Source organism: Larimichthys crocea, chromosome IX (assembly GCF_000972845.2).
Source record: "Larimichthys crocea isolate SSNF chromosome IX, L_crocea_2.0, whole genome shotgun sequence".
NCBI classification, from domain to species: Eukaryota; Metazoa; Chordata; class Actinopteri; family Sciaenidae; genus Larimichthys; species Larimichthys crocea.
In genome coordinates, this window is record NC_040019.1 from 6,268,053 (window position 1) to 6,288,179 (window position 20,127).

The following is a 20,127-nucleotide window of genomic DNA, read 5'->3' on the forward strand; positions in this document are numbered from 1 at the left end:
AAACTCAATAAAATACCACACTTCATCATGTTTTCTGACTGTTTTGACCTTTTCTTGACTGTCACAGGTAAGAAAAAAAACAGCAAACCTCATGAAATATGATTCCTTATTTTCTCTCTACATTTATAAACTGTGTATAGGTTCAAACACTATTAAAGCTATTAGAAAGGTTAATTATTTATGAGATTTAACTCCTTTAACCAGAACAATTAACACATGACAAATTGACGTGAAGAACAGTGCAGAAATGTTTCACTGGTTACCATCACAAGCACGAGTAACTTATGAAACTGAGGCCATCAGCAGCCCATGAGGTGTGCTTCAAAGAACCGTTTCCAAGAACAGTAACACGTTCTCTGGCCAGAACAAACCAGAATTTATACCTGTTTTAATTAAAAGTGCCACATGTAACAGTCTGAATCATTTTACCTGTTAATATTATATATTAATCAATTCTATTGCCACTTTGAGAATGGGTTGTAATATAGCTTTAAATGAGCCCTTCTGCAACTTGCTGCTGAGTCAAGTTGCAAACAGAGGCTAGTTAGTATCATGGAGCAAATGGTCCAAATAAAACATAGTAATGTTACAGTTAGCAACGTTATTTTAAATTGGACTGTAATCTATTTTCCACCATTCAGTCAACGCAGGATGATGCTCCTTTATGCAGCCAAAGGTGTCATTATTAACATGGTATTCTGAATCTTTACGTGTGTTTTAGTTTAAGAGATCAAAATATAACCAAGTGTCAAAACACGCAGGACAAAACTGCTGCAGACAAAGATTTAAAAATCATCAGAGGTGATGTTTATGTCTAAAATTAAGGGGGGTTTGTGTATGAGTCGTCTTGTTTGAGGACATCACACAACATTAGGGGATGATGGGGATTTAGAGCGTCCTGACTATTTTGACAAAGACAGTACTTTTCTGTGCTCTTACCTTCGTAATAAGAGTCCGGTACTCTTCTACCTGGTGGTCATTGTTGTGGCAACCTGCCAGGAGCTGCCACACCTCCCCACGGAGAGCCTCAGGGATGCCACTGCGGACCAAAGCTGGCAGCTGCCTGGGACGCACTGATAAGTTCATATGCCTGAGAGGAGAGGAGAGGAGAGGAGAGGAGAGGAGATGACCATGGCAGTTAATCAAAGATAAACTAATTTTAACATCATTCAGTGTTAAAGTAGAATAGCACTCTGATAACTCCTTTATTGCACAAGTTGTGCATCTGCAATCTCCCCATGCGCACCTGCCTACCATGTCTACCCAAAACAATGTTTTCATTGGCTCTAAATTTCATCTGTAAAGAGCCATCGTCATCTGTAGAGATGGTCTGCTGGGCCAAGATCATGACAAGGAGGAAGAGTTATTTTACCACAAGCGTAAGAATTTACAAAAAGTCTTTCATAAGTTCCAGTCCCAGCTCCCACACTGACAATCAGTCAAGCACTCACAGGTCATTGTTTCAGAATGTTAAGTATTTTCTATTTTTGTACAGAAATCTAGTTATTCTTTATTTATCCCTGAAATTCAGATTTATTACTCTAATTTCTTTTTACTGACATTTGTACATTAGTTTAGCTTTACTTCACCCCTGAACTATTTTTAGCAGGACGGGGAGAACAATAGACAAAAGAAGACAATAAGTCGACAGAAAATTACAACAACAATAAACAGAGGCAAATTTAATGCCTTCCTTCCTTCCTTCCTTCCTTCCTTCCTTCCTTCCTTCCTTCCTTCCTTCCTTCCTTCCTATTTAAATGTGAACCCTGTTAGGTGGAAACGCTCCATCCCATTTAAACAAACTCAGACATCTTCTTTGTAGTAAATGACAGAGACAGATTTAGATATGTAGAATGAAGGTATAAACTTGGAGGCACAGCTGTATCTATCTACTAACTATCGCCTGACTGGAGCCGACAGTGAATCACTGATAGTTTCCCCTTCCCTCTCATTTAATTCATCCCTCTTTTTTCTGAGCCTGTTTGGTTTATTTGTTCCGAGCACCAGGTTATGCAATATGTGGCATTTTCTGTTCAGACTAAGAAGGGACACAAAAGTATACTCTGTGTGTGCGTGTGTGCATGTGTGGTTGCATGTGACGTAAGTAATGCCAGGCCTGGCCCTTAGGGGCATAAGATTGTAAAGGGCTTTCTGTGACTTGTCTCTCTGTGCTCCTCACAACACTACATCACACAACACCACAACACACACACACACACACAGACGCACAGAATCACCTAAGAAAGACTAGTATTTTTATTATGACAAGCTAGTCTCATGATTCCTCTCTTTATTAGGCATTATTTTTTATAGAGTTTTTATCAAATGTATCATTCAGTGTTTTAATAGTCATGTCAAAGGACATTATAAACTAAACTATGTAAAAACATAGTAAGCAAGGGAGAAACAAAACTGATTTATTATGACAAAGAAATAATTTATTGAATGTAAAAATACTGAGAACAAACATAGTTGTGTGTGAGTGTGTGTGTTTGTCACTTAACTTACAGCTAATGACAGGCCGGGCAGTTTCTATTTAGTTCATCACAAGCTTCTGATTAAAAACAAATGCGGTAATGGGAGAAGGAAGCCATCTTAATAGGCTGCTTATCAAGAATTCCTGCCTGCTGCCCTTTCTTCCGTTAAACCCTCGCCCCACACACACACAAATGGTTTGTGTGTGCGTGTGTGTGCATTCATTGCATTGGAAAGACACAGTTAACAAGGGAACAAAAGCTTACCACTTGGACAACAAGTCTCCCCAGGTTTCCAGGATCTTCTCTGCGCACTCCTTGGAAACGTCACCTGACCCACTGAGTAACGGCTCATCGTTGTCTGGACACAAGAGTGAAAGAGATCCATTATTGTTGGTTTCCTTTTTACATGTTTTGATTAGCCCTTTAAATACTCCAAATTATATACCTCATATAACTCATTGGTGTTACTGAAATGGTGCTGATTCAACTTAAAGAGATAATAAAAGGTACTATTTCACAGGGTGTCATCCTCTGGTTTGTCGTACTGTATGTTTACTGCCTGTTTTGTTGTTGTATTCATCTTTTTAATCTGAGCTGTAAACTCAATAATACTCAATTTGGACTACTAAATAATTCTACTTAATTTGATAAACCATGCATACCTAGATGTGGAATTTATGATCTCAACAAATTGTTGTGTCTTTTATTTCAATTTGACATAGTATCAGCTGGAAAACTGTAGTATCTATATATACTGTGGTATATATATATTTATTCACAGCAGCAGGAGCAGCAGGTGAGGAGCAAGAGAGTGAGACCAAAGTGTACCAAAGGGGCCAGCAGACCAAAGACTTACAGAGGCAGATACAAAAAGTACCTCAATTATGCTCTCTGCCTTTTAATTCACATTGCTACCTCTCACATTCACACAGAAATACAAAAAAAACACCCACCACTGCAAGTACTGTGTAAGAACACAGTACAAACAGTTCTGTAACACAGTGTCTGATCTCCCACAGGTCGACTCCTGTGGACCACAAGTCTATATCTGGTACAGCCCCACAGGATACAGTTTTAATTTTTTAGTATCAGTTATCAAGTCTGGGCTATAAATGTGCTAAACAATAAATATGCAGCATAATTCAGATGGGTTATATGCTGGTTAGCCAAGCTTAATTTCACGCTCCTGGGCTTTAAGACTTTTATTGTTGTGTTTTGAGGTTTGTCCTGACCGAGGACAACGCAATGGTTCAGTGCTCCAGAGAAAAAGCAACCATAATTTAGGTTATCATGCCAGCTAAGTGTCTGCTTTGAGGCTTTGAGGTATGTTCATATGGTTGTGCTTGTCAGACTTCTTCTTGTGGTTCCATGTGGGTCACATTTGTAGAACATTTTCCAGTGGCTTATGTAAAGAAATTATACTGTTACTGATATTTGCTATCTGTCTGTATTGTCTGCCCAAGTGAAGTGACTAAGCAGAAAATAAAGTAAGACACCATCCAATCACCTTCCTCTTCATCATCCTCAGGTGGCGAAGGTACCATGGTACCAGACCCGGTGGCCAGGATGCCAGGACTGGCAGTAGTCTTTCGTTTCTCTCTCTCGGTCTCACTTTCCAAACTCACCACCTCGTAAAGTGTGTCAGAGGCAGGACTCTTACGCTCCTTGCGCTCCATCTGAAGAACAGGAAAAACAAACAGTCATTACAATCATCACAATTACAAAACCGCAATGTATTGATACAGTGCAGCCACCAAGACTTTTTTGTCTTGACTTGACATACCTGCCGCAGTTTAAGGTAGAAGGTCTCGGTGTAGTTACGCTTGCTGAAGGGCCAGAACAGCCTGTCATTTGGGGAGCACACTCTGACCCTCGTCTCCAGCAGAAAGCGGACTGGCTCCTCCACCTCTGTAATCACCAGGTCTACTGCTGTCGTCATGTACATGAACTTATCTAGAAAAACAAAGAAAATTGCAAGAAATCTTATCCCTGGTGAATGATTTCTTCTTCTTTATATAACAAATACATATTTTAACCAAAACTGTGGTTAGCGTGTAATTAATGAGAACACCATAGTCTGTGGCACAATAATGAAACAAAGCCAGTGCCTAAGGTCATTTGGTTATTTCTTTTTATTTTGATGCAATATTCATGTGCAATCTGCTTAAATATTGTACTGGATAAAAAAGTATTGTAAGTAATGTAGCTTTTGCACAGCAAAGTACAGTCTCTAGCTACTACTTTACAATAAATTGATCCTTCACAGCTTGATTTGACTGTGTAATCCATGTAAAGTTATTTTTCTGCTTGGAAATGTGTCAAATATTAGTGTGAAATAGACGAGTGAATAAACAACCAATCAGCCAATAAAATGTGAACCAAAGAAGTAGTTGGAAATCATTCTGCTTTATTAGATTTTTGGACAGGTTTCTGGCTGCTACCTTTGGGCGTTTCCTCATTCACAGCCTGGAACTGAGGCGTGTTAGGGTTCCAACTTCCTGTGATGATGTAAGACTTCCCGTCTGAGCTCTTTCCCATAGACTCCTGAAGAGGCACAAGTTAGAAGAAGTTATCGAACACACACAAACAAACACACACACACACACACACACACACACACACACACACAAACAAACACACAAAAACCCACCAGGTCTAACAGGTGCATGTCGCTGTTCTTCACATTTTTCCCTGGGCTGAGCAGGAGACCGAAACACCTGGAGAGGAGACACACAAGTAATAGACACATTCAAACAAACACACACACACAGATGCAGGAGAGAGAGAAAAAGTGAAATGAATATGATTACATAAGGAAAAACTGAGAGGAAAAAGAACAAAGAATAGAGCGAGAGCGGGAACCAGACATGGAACAATAAATCTCTCTATAGAGTGAAACCAGTTGTTAAGCATCACATGTTACCGCAGAGAGCTTCCTGGACTAATCCTCTAACACAGACCAGAACATAGAGAATATTAAACACAGCACTTCAATCCTCACCTTTTCTGGGTTCATCAAACAATAACAAACCACTGTGAAAATGGAAGTCTGTAAGAAGGTGATGGAATGTTTACGTTCCGACAGATTTATTAAACGTGGAAAATGAGGAGCCACGGAGACAGACTTGCATCAATCAACGTTTTGCAAATGTGCCGGAACACTTAAAACCTGACATAGGCCGACACACGGATGTAAAGATGTTCACTGATGAGTGTTTATCAATTATATCAGAGTGATTCCTTTCCTATAAATGTCTGGTCACGTTTAACAGACACATCTCAACTAGAGCAAATGAAGGAATCTCTGGATATAAATAAGTTACATCTGCCCTTCCTTAGTTGTTTATATTGATTTTGATTTTTTTTGCATGCTTCTATCATGTTTAGAGATACATGTAGCTCAAAGGCAAGCTTGAAAGCAGTGCTATCTTCAAGTAGTGTCATCACTGACCTGATGTTATAACTCATGAAACAAAAACCAATATTCACTACTCCTTCTGAGGACGCTATGTGAGTGTGTGGGTGCACGTGCTTGTGGATTACTTTACCTCTCAATAGCCAGTTCCTTATTGCAGGTCTGCTGGACATAAATGACAATTTTCTTGTCCATTCCTGCACGCAGCTTGAAGCTCTGCTTGTCTTTGTCTTTTGCCACAGCGCTGAATATGTGAAAATAAAAAATAAAGAACACACATACAGTTAAAGCATTTCTTCTTCAAAACAGGAAAAAAAGAGAACAGAATAGACCGATTTATCATAATAAAAGTGTGCATAAGAGCGGTTTTCAAACACTCTGTTCCTGGTTTTCTTTCCTGTCCTGAAAACAGAGGTTTGAGACAGGAATAGTTATCGACATTCTCCAAACTGACTCTGACACAAATTCCTGAGGAAACACTAAAGGAAACCTTTGAGTGCAGAGATTCCTGAGTAATAAAAAGAACCTATTAATCAATCTGAAACCTATTGCAAACAATTGGAACTTGTCATGATGATTTCAGGCCATGCTCGGATCACAGTGTTTCTCCTTGTGGGTTAGTACTTAATGTACCACATAAAGCTTAGTCAGACTGATCCATGAAGTTCTGTCTACAGATAAACATGCTTTTTTTAAGCTCAATAAAGGAAAAACTATTTAAATATATTCCACTTTTTTTAAATAAATTGCACTATATGTGGTTCCTATGGAGTATTCTTTATATTTACACAAGGAAAAAGTGCCTACACACAAAAATAGTCTCTGCTTGCATGAGAGAGCTGCTCGCTTGGAAGACGGAATACTAAAAATAATCAACCAAGAGCTAATGAGGAGGAAATACGTACACGCTTAAAAAAGTCAGAGGCATTTTTTGTTTGCTTGTTTGTTTTGTTTTCCAAATAAGATGAGTATCTATGGGCTGTTTGTGAGTCTGTAATGTGGAAAAAACAATAAAACTGGTCAGGGAAGAGGATTCGGGTTGAATGGAGCAAACAGAAAGTTTCTGTTCTATTTTCAGTGTGTAAAAAAAAACTGTGTGATCTTCATCAGAAGTGGTCAAATATGAGAGACAGAAAGGACTTATTTTCATCTGTGATCTATATTTATTCTATTTTAATCATCTGTTTTATATTTCATGTTGTATTTACTCACACATTCTCCTTGTAAGGTTATATAAGATACTTCCCTTGTGGTGTAGCATGCACACATGCTTTCAACCCGGGAAAGGTTTGTGACTTTTAAAAGTGGGTCACCCAAAAGAGTTCTAACTTAATCCCCAAAAGTAGGACTGCATGTTTTTGTGTTTATATGCATGACATCCATGATTATTTGTAGTCCATTTTCAATAAAGGCTCCACATTGTCCAAGACATACTGCACATTACTAGCTAGATTTGATAATTAAAGCTGGTGTTCAATACAGTTTGCAGTCTGACAACAAAGACTGAACATTATGTCCACATCTGCACTGCATAAAGTTCTTTTCTCTGCAGAAAAAAGCTGCATACGTCTGTGCAATTCCAACATATTTTGCTGTTACACATAAGTTTTATATCTCACCTGAAAGTACCCTTGCCATCATCTTCCTTGATTTCCAGGCTGACGGTGAAGGTAAACAAGTCACTGTCAGGGGTGAGGGGAGCAGCCTGCTGAGATGACAGAACTGCCTTCTTAGCCGACCGCCGAAACGCTGTGGCAAAGCTGTACAGTATCCTGCTCACCTGCAGGAGAAAGGTGAACATGCACAGAATACAAAATTCAGACACTATAATAGGAAAAGCAAACAAGGCTGCTTAAAAAAGTGTGAGCTATCATGTGAGCTGTAGTTTATTCTCTTGTGTTAGCGACTTCCCTCAATGAAAAATTCAAAAATTAATAAACTCTTCAAAACTTTTAGAGTGGAAACCATGGACAACAAGCAAGGACAGTCCAAGTGGTGCATTTTGCTGATTCCCATCCCCCCTCTGTTGCCTCCGGTTATAGACACAGACAACATTGACAAGTCAATTAGCTAATTAAAGCAGAAATCCAATAGAAAACATCCTATGAAGAGATCACAAGACAAAATAGTGTTCATTTTTTTGGCTTTGGCACCCAGTTTAGCAGCTTCTGGCGCTGAAAGGTCTTGTTGTCTGGTTTTAGAAGTGACTCGCTACTCTACTGACACAGCAGAGCCTTCAACCTATTAACCATTTTGAGTTACAGTCAACATACTGATTCATATTTGTCTGTGAATCTGAGTGTGGAGGTATTGTTCCTATTAACATTAAACAGAGACAAGTCAGTCCTTCCAGAGACTGCAGCGTTCTGCTAAATATCCAACCCTAAAAAGGAGCAGAGCTGGGGGGGAGGAGGGGCAACTAAGGACTGCCAAGTGTGGAAAACCGGGTGGTAATGATTTATTTATATTCACTAAATGTACTTTTCCACTCACAAGACTTTGTATGTGTGAGCTTTGCATTTAGTCAAGAAAAAGTTTACTTTTGATTATTACTACACCGACATGTGTGTGTGATAATACACAGAGTGCTCCCCCAACTCGAGGCCCACAGCACACAGTGGTTTTGGATCATCTCTAATTCTGGTAAACAGCAGAGCTTGGGGCTTAGTGACGGGATGGTGTGGGGAAACTGCTGTTATCAATAAATAACAACGCTCTTTTGCTTTTTTCGAGGCCAGAGAATAAAGCAGCCTCTAACCTCTCCAACACAAAGCCTTTGTTATGTTCTCGGTACAGTAGAAGGATGTTAGGGCCATGCAGGGGGTTTATTTATTGAGAAACAACTGGGGACTGGATGTAAGAGATGGGTAGAGTTAGATGGGGGGTCACCCCCTGTATTGATGAAATTATGACAAATAACACAATAGAATTGTTCTGTACTGTTCCAATTCAATACTAGAGTGAAAATTGACCAGTCTAAAATGGTCTTTTTATTCTTTGTGTGCTGTGTGAAAGAGCTCCATCAGGACGTGAACAACTGTACTGCCAAACTCTCAATCCTGACAAGTAATTCAGGCTGATATTGGGTGTTTCTCTTATAAAAAACAGTTTGTCATTTTGTCTTTCTAATGTTTTCTAAAGGTTTTTTTTTTCTTCAGACAAACTGTAAATGACCACAGACACGGCAAAATAAAGCAGTCGCATCTAGAAAAACACTTCCACAGAGGTTGTTAAACTAATTTATTTCTATTGGAAACAAGAAAAGATCTTACTCAAATGTTGTGTTAAAAAAAGTGTTAAAAACTGTTTTAGTAGAGTTTTGTTTATTTTCAGCTTTTTTGCAGTGTCATCAAATGCTAAATTCATTTGATTTTAAAACTATTAGGTGTTAACCTTTCCTCTCAGTGCTGGAGTTTCATTTGGCCTGCCCCTGGTAATTTTTGTATTTAATGCAAACTCAGGAAAGCATTTTAAAATGTCTAAAATTAACTGTAGAGAATATTTATACCCTTTTGTGAAATAGTATTGCATAAGGTGTTTTGGATTTGGAATCCGGCTTTAAAGACCTGGAACTTGTTAAGTATCCTGTTACATTGTTTTTACTTCCCGTCCAGGATATGCTTATTCTTACTTACTTGGCAGCATTATCTTTATGAGCTTACATTAAGCTCTGAGACGTTTCTAACTGATTTCACGGCAACAACCCAACAGACCATTCGTCAATGTGTCCAATTTGTGTTTGTCTCTCCCTCAACATGTGATTTTATTTGTGTTAGGAGCCCAAATTGCTTAAGTGAAACAAATCTATCGAAGCCGTAATGATTCGAACAGCTCTAGATATACATCTCTGGGTGAGAGCAGCAAGTTTATGGGCACCAAGGGGAGGTGTTGGGTATGAGACTCAGCAGGGTTCTGCATCAGCATCAACAGCAGAAAACTGGGAATTGTTAAAAACTAGCCTTGGGGCCTTACTAGGAGGTCTGGCACAAAGGAGGCAGAGTAGGACTGAAGAGGTGGTTTGCTTTATGTATGAACAGTTTCACTCCAAAATCCACAAATGTGTTTAGAAAAAGAAATTACACATAATCGTCCCCCCCCCAAAAAAACATATGACATAAATTTCTCTTTCCAAGTTGTTGCATTGTTTAAATTTTGGGTTAGGGTAAAGAATACTTCAGATGTTCTCCAAAATATGATTAAATAATTTGGTCACTTTAAGGCAAAAAGGGACAGCTGTGGCAAATAAGACTCCCACAAGGTTACCTCAGTACACATCTGGAAGTTTGTGTGGGCATGCAATCAGAAAATTAAAAAAAGATTAAAATTGGTAAATGAATGTGCATCGCTTACAGTGTCCAAAAACATACCTTTAAATAAACAAGTGAAACACCTGAATGATTAAATACAGTGGTCTTAGCAGTTGTTTACAGTGGATTTGATGCTAATGTGAGGCATATAACTAGAGCAGCTTTTTTTCTGACTCACTCCAGTGTAACGGTGAGAGAAAAAAAAAAAGCTGGAGGTATTGTAGATTGGTTTGTTGCTAGGGGGAAAGAGGAAGAGGAAGAGAGGGGCGGGTGCAAGACGAAGACGAGAAGGAGAAGAAGGAGCTGTGGACAGAGATGTCCGGTTGCTAAGCAAAAAAGTGAATTACTACTGGGCATTATCTCTATGTGTGTGTGTGTGTGTGTCTGTGTGTATGCATTAGTGTTTCAGTGTGAGCATGTGTGTCATGGATGGATGTCTGGGAAACTGGATGGTGGGGTGATGTGAGCCTGATAAAGTAGTGTCTGTCTGGGGGCTCTTAGTGACATTGAAGGAGAGTGCTTCCATGAGGGAGAAATCAGGTCACTGAACACTGAAGCAATACTTTAACCCAGTTTCACGAGTGGATTCTCTATTGAACCTAAACCTAATGTACATAAGCAATGATGACTTCTCTTTCCTTTACATTAGCTTGGGGGATTGTCTGTACTTTGTGGTTGTGTATGGTCTATATGTGAATTGCAGCCAGCAGTGCATGACATGATCCCGTGGGGGCTGCTGAGGAAGCTCCCACACTGATACTGAACCCTGAGGGACAGGCTAAAAGGAAGATCAACAATTTAAGACAAGGACCAACCAGAATACTGCTGGCAATATTAGTGTGTAGACATGGAAATGTATGTGAGAGGAAGAGACAGAAAAGGTGTAAGAAAATGCAAAGCATTCATAAGAGGGGCTTTTGCTCCCCCCTTAGTCAACTATCTGAATAGCAGCGACACTGATTACTACAGTCTTTTTTTGGAGTGGAGGGAGTGGAAGTGATGTGGGACAAAACTCAGTCTTCGTTTGGGCAAAACTGATTTTAAAACTTATATGAGGGTCTGTGTTTCCATCCCTTTTTTATGTTTCTCAGTATTTCCCTGTTTGGCTGCAGTTTGCACTAAAATGACTGTGAATTAATTTGCCTAACTCAGACTTAGTTAGTTAGACTATTAACTTCTGATTAACTAAACTGAAATGTGTTTTTGCAAAGAAAAAAATGTTTCAAACATGTCTTCGGTTAACACATTTACACATTAATTAAATAACAATCAATCAATTGATGACTGAATCCTTACCGCTTCACGGATTTGGCAGCGGAACACATGGATCCTGAAGATCTCAGCATTGTAGTGGCTCTCAGTGAAGGCAAAGCAGTCGCTCTCTGGTGTGCCATCATGGCCTCGTACACAGAACAGAATCTTGTAGATTGGATAGTTGGCGATCTCCGTACTGGCATTGGGGTCCAACAATCTGTTATAGAACAGAAATGATGTTGCAGTACAAGATATGTTATGCATGTTTGCATAATATGTGTATGACATGTAACCATCGTATGTTCCCAGTACCTGACAGTGCCTTCGGACACGCCTGGCACAGACAGTGTGACATCCAAGGGGACTTGGCACTGGCTTCTGAGGATACACATCATCCGGAGAGCCTCCACCTCACTGCGGGGGGCATTGACCGAGGCACACCCCAGATATGTCAGCTGGCTGAACACAACACTGTCCTCGTCTGGGATGGGACTTCCAGGACTGCCGTCTGATGACGATTCATCTGCTGCAAGGGGGCAATGGATTGGGAGAGGGGTGAAAAGGAAAGAAGGGTTTGATTTATTACTTCTATTACAATCTTACAGTTGTACATCAGCATTATTGTCCTCATATGAGATATGCTGACGTGTCATGTGCAGAGGAGGAATGAGGTGACGTAAACAGTAGGAGGAGAAATAGATGGGTATGTGAGGAGAACAATCATATTTGAAGTTCATGCAACACATGCACAGAGGGGAAAGGTAAGTGAGAAGAAAATGGCAGTCCTGAGCTACAAAGATGAAAACAGGCAGTGAGGGAAGTGGGAAGACTTACAGAACACTGCATGATTTAAAAATCTGTGAGCTCTGACAGACACAATAAAAGAGGATCAGTATGGCTCACCTCGGTATGACCTCTCATTCAGCTCACTCTCCTGAGCTGTCTGAACAGGAAGCGCCATCTCCAACTTGGGCGGCGGTGCACTCAGAGGGTCGGAGCCCGGCGCTACAGGTGACGCTGTAGTGGAAAGAAGGCCATGGTTGCTCCCACCAAGGCTGTCCATTCCTGCTTCTGATACGAGCCCAGTGTCAGCTACCGATGGGTCCATGAGGACATCTTCTAACTCCCTCTGGAGCTGCTGCTCGCTTCCATTCCCCACAATCTGACACACACACACACACACACACACACACACACAGTAACAAACATGAACATAACCACACCAAGGAGCAGGGACAAAAAGAAGCATCCAAGGCAACATATTTACATTTAATAAAACACAAGAACAAATACTATTACAAGACAAAATCACTGTAGTAATCACCATGACATCAAATTTAAGCTATTCATGGGGTCTACATCAAATGCAGTGCTGTTTTCTCTTAGAAACGTGCAGTGGCTACGGCTGTGATCAGTGTAATTCATTTCAAGTGATTGCAGTGTGTTTGAGGAAGAAGGATGCCTTGTTTCATGTCGGTGGTCATTTCATCCATTATTAGTGATTAGTACTGTAGATCTGTGAGTTTGAGTTGTTAAATCTGAATCAATTAGAAGAGCCATACACCAACACTAACTGTGTGAGTTCATTCCAAAGCTAACAAATAGCAAAACACAGAGCAAGTTTAAGGCTGGAGAAACCATGAGGCGCCACAAAAAGGAGGCACGGCCTTCATTTTCCCTGCCTGCTGTGGCAGCAGCCTGATGTGAGGTAAGAAACAGAGAGCAGACTTAAAGCAACATTATGTAGGCGATTGGTGCCTCTGCCATTCCAACTATGTGCCCTGTACACATGTAATTTTATTCATTTGACGTCACTAAGTCACACACCGCTAACTATTTCACTCATTTTGGTGAAATGGGATCATATTTTACAGAGAAATAGTTTTCTGCTTGGCCTCGACTCTGTGTGATCTGCAGAGTTTCTTGACGGACAGTAAAGTAAACTGCTGCTGAATGGAGCTGCTGTTAGCTCAATTAGTTAGCTGTGCTGCCCTAGCTGGTGAGAGGAGGTTTTTTCAGGCCCGTGGTGGGGGAGAATGCAGACTGGGAGCAACGCTGGAACGGGGGCGAAAACTGGAGCTGGGCAAGTGGGCAGTGTAATCCAGAGAGGCCAAGCATGGCAGAGGGCAACAAACCAAAAAGGGTAATGGAGGAAGCTAACGAGAAAAAAGAGTGACTGTGCCGGAGGTCACCAGAAATGACAGAATGGCTTTTTAGCCTTTGGTGAGAGCTTCATAAAAATAAAAGGCTGAGATATACACCAATTTGGGCTTCTTTCTGTTGGACTAGCTGGCTGTTAAGTCTTGTGTTGTTGACCTTGATGTTTGGTTGTTAGCAAAGTTGTCAGTTGCCAGTTTTTGAATATGAGTAATGTAATCACAACGAATGCATGTGTAGGTGTACAGCTGTCCATATTTATAGTGGTGTATAAGTAAATTTCACTCTGGGGGGCACCAAAATGCAAAAAATACCAAATCTTACATAATGTTGCTTTAAGCTGCAGAGGGCACTGTTGTACTCAGCAAGAAGGGATGTGAGAATCTTTTCAATGGGGTTTGACTCAAGCAGTTACCTAGCAGGATGGAGACTACAGTACAACTAAAAGACAGATATAAAGCAGCTATCAATTCTATATTTAGGTTCACGCGTCTGACACAACATAACACATGCGTCACTGTGCATCTGTGGTGGGCCTTGTGACCCACAGGTAATGCTAAAAGCCTGGTCCAACTACAGTCTTATGTGTGTCTATCACTGCTGTCATCAAATCTTAAGTGTTGAAGAGGCTGACTAGGGCCATCACTCAACGGCCGGCAAAATTACACAGAGCACAATTAATCACAGACAGAATCACCACGCAATCACATCACAGAAAGGGAGAAAAATAAATAGATACAAGCAAGAAAGAGATACAGAGAGAAGAAGAGGAAAAAGGAAAGATAGTGAGAGAAGAGACTGACCTTAAAGCTGACCCCTTCCTCAGAAATCACCTGCATAACAAACAACAAGTTTAGACACACTGACTCTGCTCTGACTGGATGGGCTGACTGGGAGGGAAATGTGCACAAGCGTGTGTTGGGGCGAAAACCAATACATGATATCTGGATGACCAAGTGTCAGTGAATGGAGTGATTTCACCACTGCATACTGAGAACAGTGTGTGTGTGTGTGTGCATGTGTGTGCGTGTGTGCCTCTGACAGCAGGCAGACAGCCACCACTCAGCTGCACAAAACTGACACCTGAACAGCTTCCCATCAAAATAACTAAGATCCTTTAGCAGACTCTGGATTCTCTCGTCAAGCACGGCGGATGACATGAAAAAATATGTGACCTCGTCCTCTCGACTGAATATACAACGTTCATGCACTGCTGGCGCCATCTTCTGGTACCTTAACAACATCGAGTCGACAATTCCTTCACAAAGAAACACGGGTACAGTCATGGTACAGACTAATGAACACAGTATGAACATGAGAGTAAGCTACTCAAGTGAATTCAATAAAAGGAAATGTGATAACCGGTGTACTGTAAGATATATGGACAAAATGCATCCTGAGGAGAGGAGAGGAGAGGAGAGGAGAGGAGAGGAGAGGAGAAAACTGATCCCATCAGGGACACACACAGGACGGTGGCTGGTAGCTCAGAACGTCTTCGTTCTCTTTGTGGAGACACGCCCTGGTCACAAAACACCATTATTTCCCCTGACAATGAGTTCAAAGCACTTGAGGCTGCATTGCCACTGTTTGTAAACTAATATCTGCAGAGCGAGCAGCTAACCGAAGCACTGAATCGCATGGCAGAGGGCATCCTGTGTGTCAGACATAATGTGGCAGCAATATCACGTTCTGTACGCTAATAGAAGCAGCCGACTGACGGCAGATGGGAGATGTTTTCCCCAAAATTAAGTAGCCTTCAACTTGCTGACACTGATGATAAACTGGCAAAATATCAGCTGACTTCACCTTTCAGCTATGGACCACTTGTTCTTTTTCCACTATTTAAACATTACAGAAAATTTACAGTGGGAAAACAGTGCTCTCAATTTTTCGGATTTAAGGGCTTTTTTTTTTCTTCCTTTTTTTTACTGTTAGTAGCAAATGGAGAAAGGACAACGACAGATTGAAATCACACAAATCTAAGACCAACTATGAGAAGAAGATAGAGTGAGGATGTGGAAACAGAAAAAACAAGCAATGGTTAGCCTCATGGTTAGAGTGTGCATGTTTAAAAAGACGGGCGACAGCTCCTGACATGTGAGTGATGAACACAACCTGCTAACAATGGAATGTGTATGGAGTAGGTAAGGAAGTTTCACCGGTTACAAATAGATCAAAATGAAATGGACATCAAGAGTTTTTTGATAAATCATGTTGTGGGTCCTGAGATTCACCCTAAATGAAGTTAAATATTACAAAAAGTGCTGATACGACATCATTTGCACTGAAAATAACAGAATTTCTATTTTCTGTATTGAGCATACTCGTAATATTCACAGTAAGAAGCATCTTAAGAGAGGATTTGAGGTTGAAATCACTGTAAACATCATGTCAGCAGACAACAGACACTCCTAAACTCTGATTTGACCAGTACAGCTCTGAAGTCCTCCTTCTCTCCCTTGTTCTTCCATCCATACCTACACCCAACCATCCTTACCTTCAGTCCTGTCTTTTCGTCATCACTACCATTATTAGTGGAGGAGGGTGTCTCGTCCCCCAGCCGGGACACAAGGACAAAGTCCTCACTGTTGAGAGTGGACACTGAGTCCGAAGACACGCTAATCTTCCCCACCGAGCCCTTGTCATCCATGGCTGCCGCTGTTAAACTCAGCCACGCTGCTCATGAATGGAAGACGGGAGGAGGAAGTGGTGGGAGATGATGAGCAAAATCACCTAGAAAAAGAAAAAATAAATAAATAAAGAAGGAAAGAAAAAAAGAAGCAGAAAACAGTCATGATGTGATGAAATCCATGAAAAGCATCTTTAAAAAGGCAACTGGAAACTTGGCTACTTAGAAACTAGGTCTTAAACCTCTAAAAGAAAAAATGGTGAGGCCGTTTATTATTCACTTTAAAAAAGGTCTTTTAAACACCTGAAGGAAACTCTGCGAGGCAAAACCCAGGGAGAGAAAATGGAAGGTGCAGAAAGGTCAAGCAAAAAAAAAAAAGCTTAGTTCAAGTGAAAGTGATAGACTAGACAGCAGGCTACAGCGAAGAAGCAAAGACACGGGAGAGATCAGAGGAAAAGAGGATCTGTGGGTCATTTGAGGCCATTTTCGTCCGTCTCAGCAGAATCATTTGCAAAATAGCTTGATGCAATGCGAAGCCATGGTGATGCAAGTGTCATTTTGAAAAAGAAACATGCACATGAAAGTGAAGAATTAAGGAACAAGCCAGCACACCACAACCATCCAGCTATTCCATGTCAGCATGGCCACCACAAATACATTAACACGCACCAAAAAATCAGGTACTGAGTGTGCTAATTGCATTGCGTGCACTCCGCAGTGCTGCTCTCCCATAATTACAAATAACACGAGCTGAGATCCTGCGGGGAAACGCAGCACATCATCAGCTCATCTCACCCCGCTTTGTCTTTCACTACAGCTCCCTCCATCAATCCATCTGTGACATTTTAATATAGCAGTTTATTTATTTTTTTTGGCACAAGATAAATGCAAACAATGAGCCGTGCAAAAAAGACATTATGTGACTAATCGAGAAAGGTTTTCTCCAAAACAGAGAGACAGGTGGAGCCAGTCCAGGTTTGTTACCAACCAGCATTTCAGTCTCTCCTCCCTTTCCTGTCTCTGTCTAATAAAAAACAGTTGGCATGAGGTAAACCCCTAAAAAAGGAAGGTGCCATTGTTTGGTGCAACACGGGAAGAAAGGCACAACACAAGTTTCTGGCAGAGGTTTAAGAGGTGACCATATGAAGCTACTGCTGGTCCCCCTCGTCCACTCTGTCTGCAATCTTCTATTTTCTCAGTAGTTATTGCTCTTAAAACAAGAGCTGTCCTCGCACTCCTGCATTTTTGTAGCTGTTTCTTCCACTTGCCCTTCCTATTTAAAGCAGGTCCAACAATGGAGAATGTAATATGAAAAAAGTGAAAGCGTCTAGAGCGGAAAGGTCAAAGCAGTTAATAACGTGGATTACTTCAGATAACATTGTCATACTGACCCAGAATAAACCTCACTGAAAGTACCGTATTTGACGTTTCATAACATCTTGCTCTGATATGAATTTTATTATAAAAGGCTACAAAACACAAACTGGGCGATACAAACTGACATCCTCGACTTGTTTTCTTCATCTTTTCACCGCAAACTGAGGAAATGAGCAACTGAAGTCCATCCTGAAGGGTTTTTTTTCTTTACTGGTAGTGTAAAACTGAGAGAGCAGGTCACAGGGTATGATATGTCATGTGAAACATACTGTGTAACAGCTAATGGTCACCCTTTGACCACTGAAACGTGTGTTTGACGTATTATAAGAGCTTAGAGAGACACATATCACTATGATTGCACCTGTATGATGATATGTAACGATTAAACTTGAACTTAGACTCTCACTCAGTGCTGCATAGACCCATGGGAGAAATCAAACAGCAGTAAGCGACATCAAGTTGTGCAGAACTTTAACAGCAGTGGACAGAAGCTAGGTTTCGCTTACTTTTAATGAGGAATTGCTACAACACAGGGAGCCAAACACACCTCTGTTTTACTTCTTGTTCACTTTTTAATGTTAACAGAAAATCGTGTGCATACTATGGTTGCCAAAATACAATGATCAAACAATCATATATTCTTTAAGGCCACAAACCACCTTTTCAAGTGATCTTGGTATTGAATGAATCAGACAGATTCTGGTCTGTTATCATAATTACGTATTCACATTGTTTGGTGATCACATACACTAACTCCCTTCCATCTTGGGCCAACCCCATGATCCCCCTGTGGATGTTTAGCAACTGCTGTGATTTTCTTCGTACATATAAAATCCTAATTGTGTCTCTGAAAAAGTCTCTGAATGAGTAGCAATCCAAGAGAAACATTTGCCCCCACTCCTCAGTCCCTTCTCATCTCCTCAGGCTTTTATTCTTGCAGAAACGTTGCAGATGTTTACTCTACTTTTGGCTCAAAGGCAGCCGCTTTCCATTTTTAGCACATGTGTCCCATGAGTGATTTGTCGAGTTCTTTCTTCAGATTTTGTGTTGATGAACTTTGAATTTGGAAATGTTGCTGCTCTTTTTGTTTGTCAGTTCTTCCACAGAGGCTGCTGGTGATAAACCAAAATCTTAAATCAGTTGATTTCAAACACACAGTTTTTACTTTGATAGATGTACAATATGGAAGCATAACAGCTAGAATCTTCATGTAAGCAAACTTATCAGCAAAATATAATAATAAATGCACTTCCTGGGCCTTTTTCAGTCCTTAAGGCCTCTGCATAGCATCAAATAAAGCATCTTTTTACATGCTTCGGTAATCGGTTTGAATTATCTTATTTGATACCAACAAACTATACTAACCCAACCTACACTGCTACACTTTTTTTTTTATTATTTTACGGTAAAAAAATGAACATGACACTAAAGACACTAAAATATGCCATGAAGTGAGACTGTGTTTTCCTGTATAGAGTAAAACACAATCATATTTCAAAACCTTTATTTATGCACCATTTTCAGGGCATTTATACAGGATAAAGTCATATTTTATATTAGAGACTGTTAATTGTACAGTAAAACTCTTTTACGGCCTTTTACCATCATGGTTGTTTGGCAGTTTTTCAGTGTAAAATCTACAGACATTTTAAAATATGGAATAAAAGGGCAACCATATACATGAAATCATCAGTACTAATATCCTTTTACTATAATATTATAAAAGGTTATACTGTATTTATTACGGTAAAATTCGAAAAACCACAGTTACTAGTTTTTAACTGTAAAAACAAAACATTTTTTTTACTGTGATGAGCCAAAGGAAATTCTTAGAAAGAGTAGATCAACCGCAGAGTCAATCACTTCACTAGAGAGCAACATAAATGAGACTTCATATCCTGTAGTGTTATCAGTTAGCTTCACTAATTCATTCATGTGTTTTGCAGCAAACACTGAAAACTCTATCAACGTCTGCTGTGGAGCCTAGACACACACATGCATACATAACAGAAAATAAAGTACTGTTTCATGCTGGATCACACACACACACACACACACACAAGCAGCTGTATTATGAACACAAATAAGCACTCGCCAGCAGGCACACATGTGCATGCGCACACAAACCTCGTACTCTTTGTGTCTTTGCCTAGCTGGCTGCTTCAGCTGGCTTATAATGGTTTCCTTGTCACCCTGCTTTCCTCCCTTGCCACACCAACAGCCCTCTGCCTGCTCCTGCCAAGCTACACTGTTCGTTATCAACCTTCTCAGCGCCTTGGTACACTTCCAACAAGACTCACAATTCATTGCCTATAATGCTACCGATTGTTACGAAATTAGCAATAGCGTTTCCGATCTAAACGTCTCAAAGCTTGTTTTATAGATGAGAGCAGCAGTGCTTCTTCATTCCCACCCTCACCATTTTTCTCTCCAGCCACACCCTTCCTCTTGATTTCTCAGCCTCGGGTGTGTTTTTAAGTCTTTGCTTTGTGAATCTTATGTTTCCTCCTC

The 20,127-nt window shown here is 40.4% G+C and overlaps 1 protein-coding gene across 2 annotated transcripts in view; it reads right to left on the reverse strand.

Annotated features, from left to right (window-relative positions):
* rabgap1 (RAB GTPase activating protein 1) overlaps positions 1-20,127 on the reverse strand; it is a 65,251-nt gene that overhangs the window by 40,177 nt on the left and 4,947 nt on the right. The window contains exons 2-14 of one of the 2 annotated variants that reach the window (XM_027282305.1): positions 16,108-16,343; positions 14,414-14,443; positions 12,357-12,615; positions 11,766-11,979; positions 11,496-11,670; positions 7,512-7,672; positions 6,026-6,136; positions 5,128-5,194; positions 4,919-5,021; positions 4,261-4,430; positions 3,985-4,153; positions 2,742-2,835; positions 940-1,090 (exon numbers count right to left, since the gene is read on the reverse strand). In XM_027282305.1, coding sequence (XP_027138106.1) covers positions 940-1,090; positions 2,742-2,835; positions 3,985-4,153; positions 4,261-4,430; positions 4,919-5,021; positions 5,128-5,194; positions 6,026-6,136; positions 7,512-7,672; positions 11,496-11,670; positions 11,766-11,979; positions 12,357-12,615; positions 14,414-14,443; positions 16,108-16,260 — 1,857 coding nt within the window. In that variant the 5' untranslated portion in view covers positions 16,261-16,343. The remainder of the gene's footprint in view (positions 1-939; positions 1,091-2,741; positions 2,836-3,984; positions 4,154-4,260; positions 4,431-4,918; positions 5,022-5,127; positions 5,195-6,025; positions 6,137-7,511; positions 7,673-11,495; positions 11,671-11,765; positions 11,980-12,356; positions 12,616-14,413; positions 14,444-16,107; positions 16,344-20,127) is intronic. The other variant, XM_027282306.1, reaches the window with a different exon arrangement.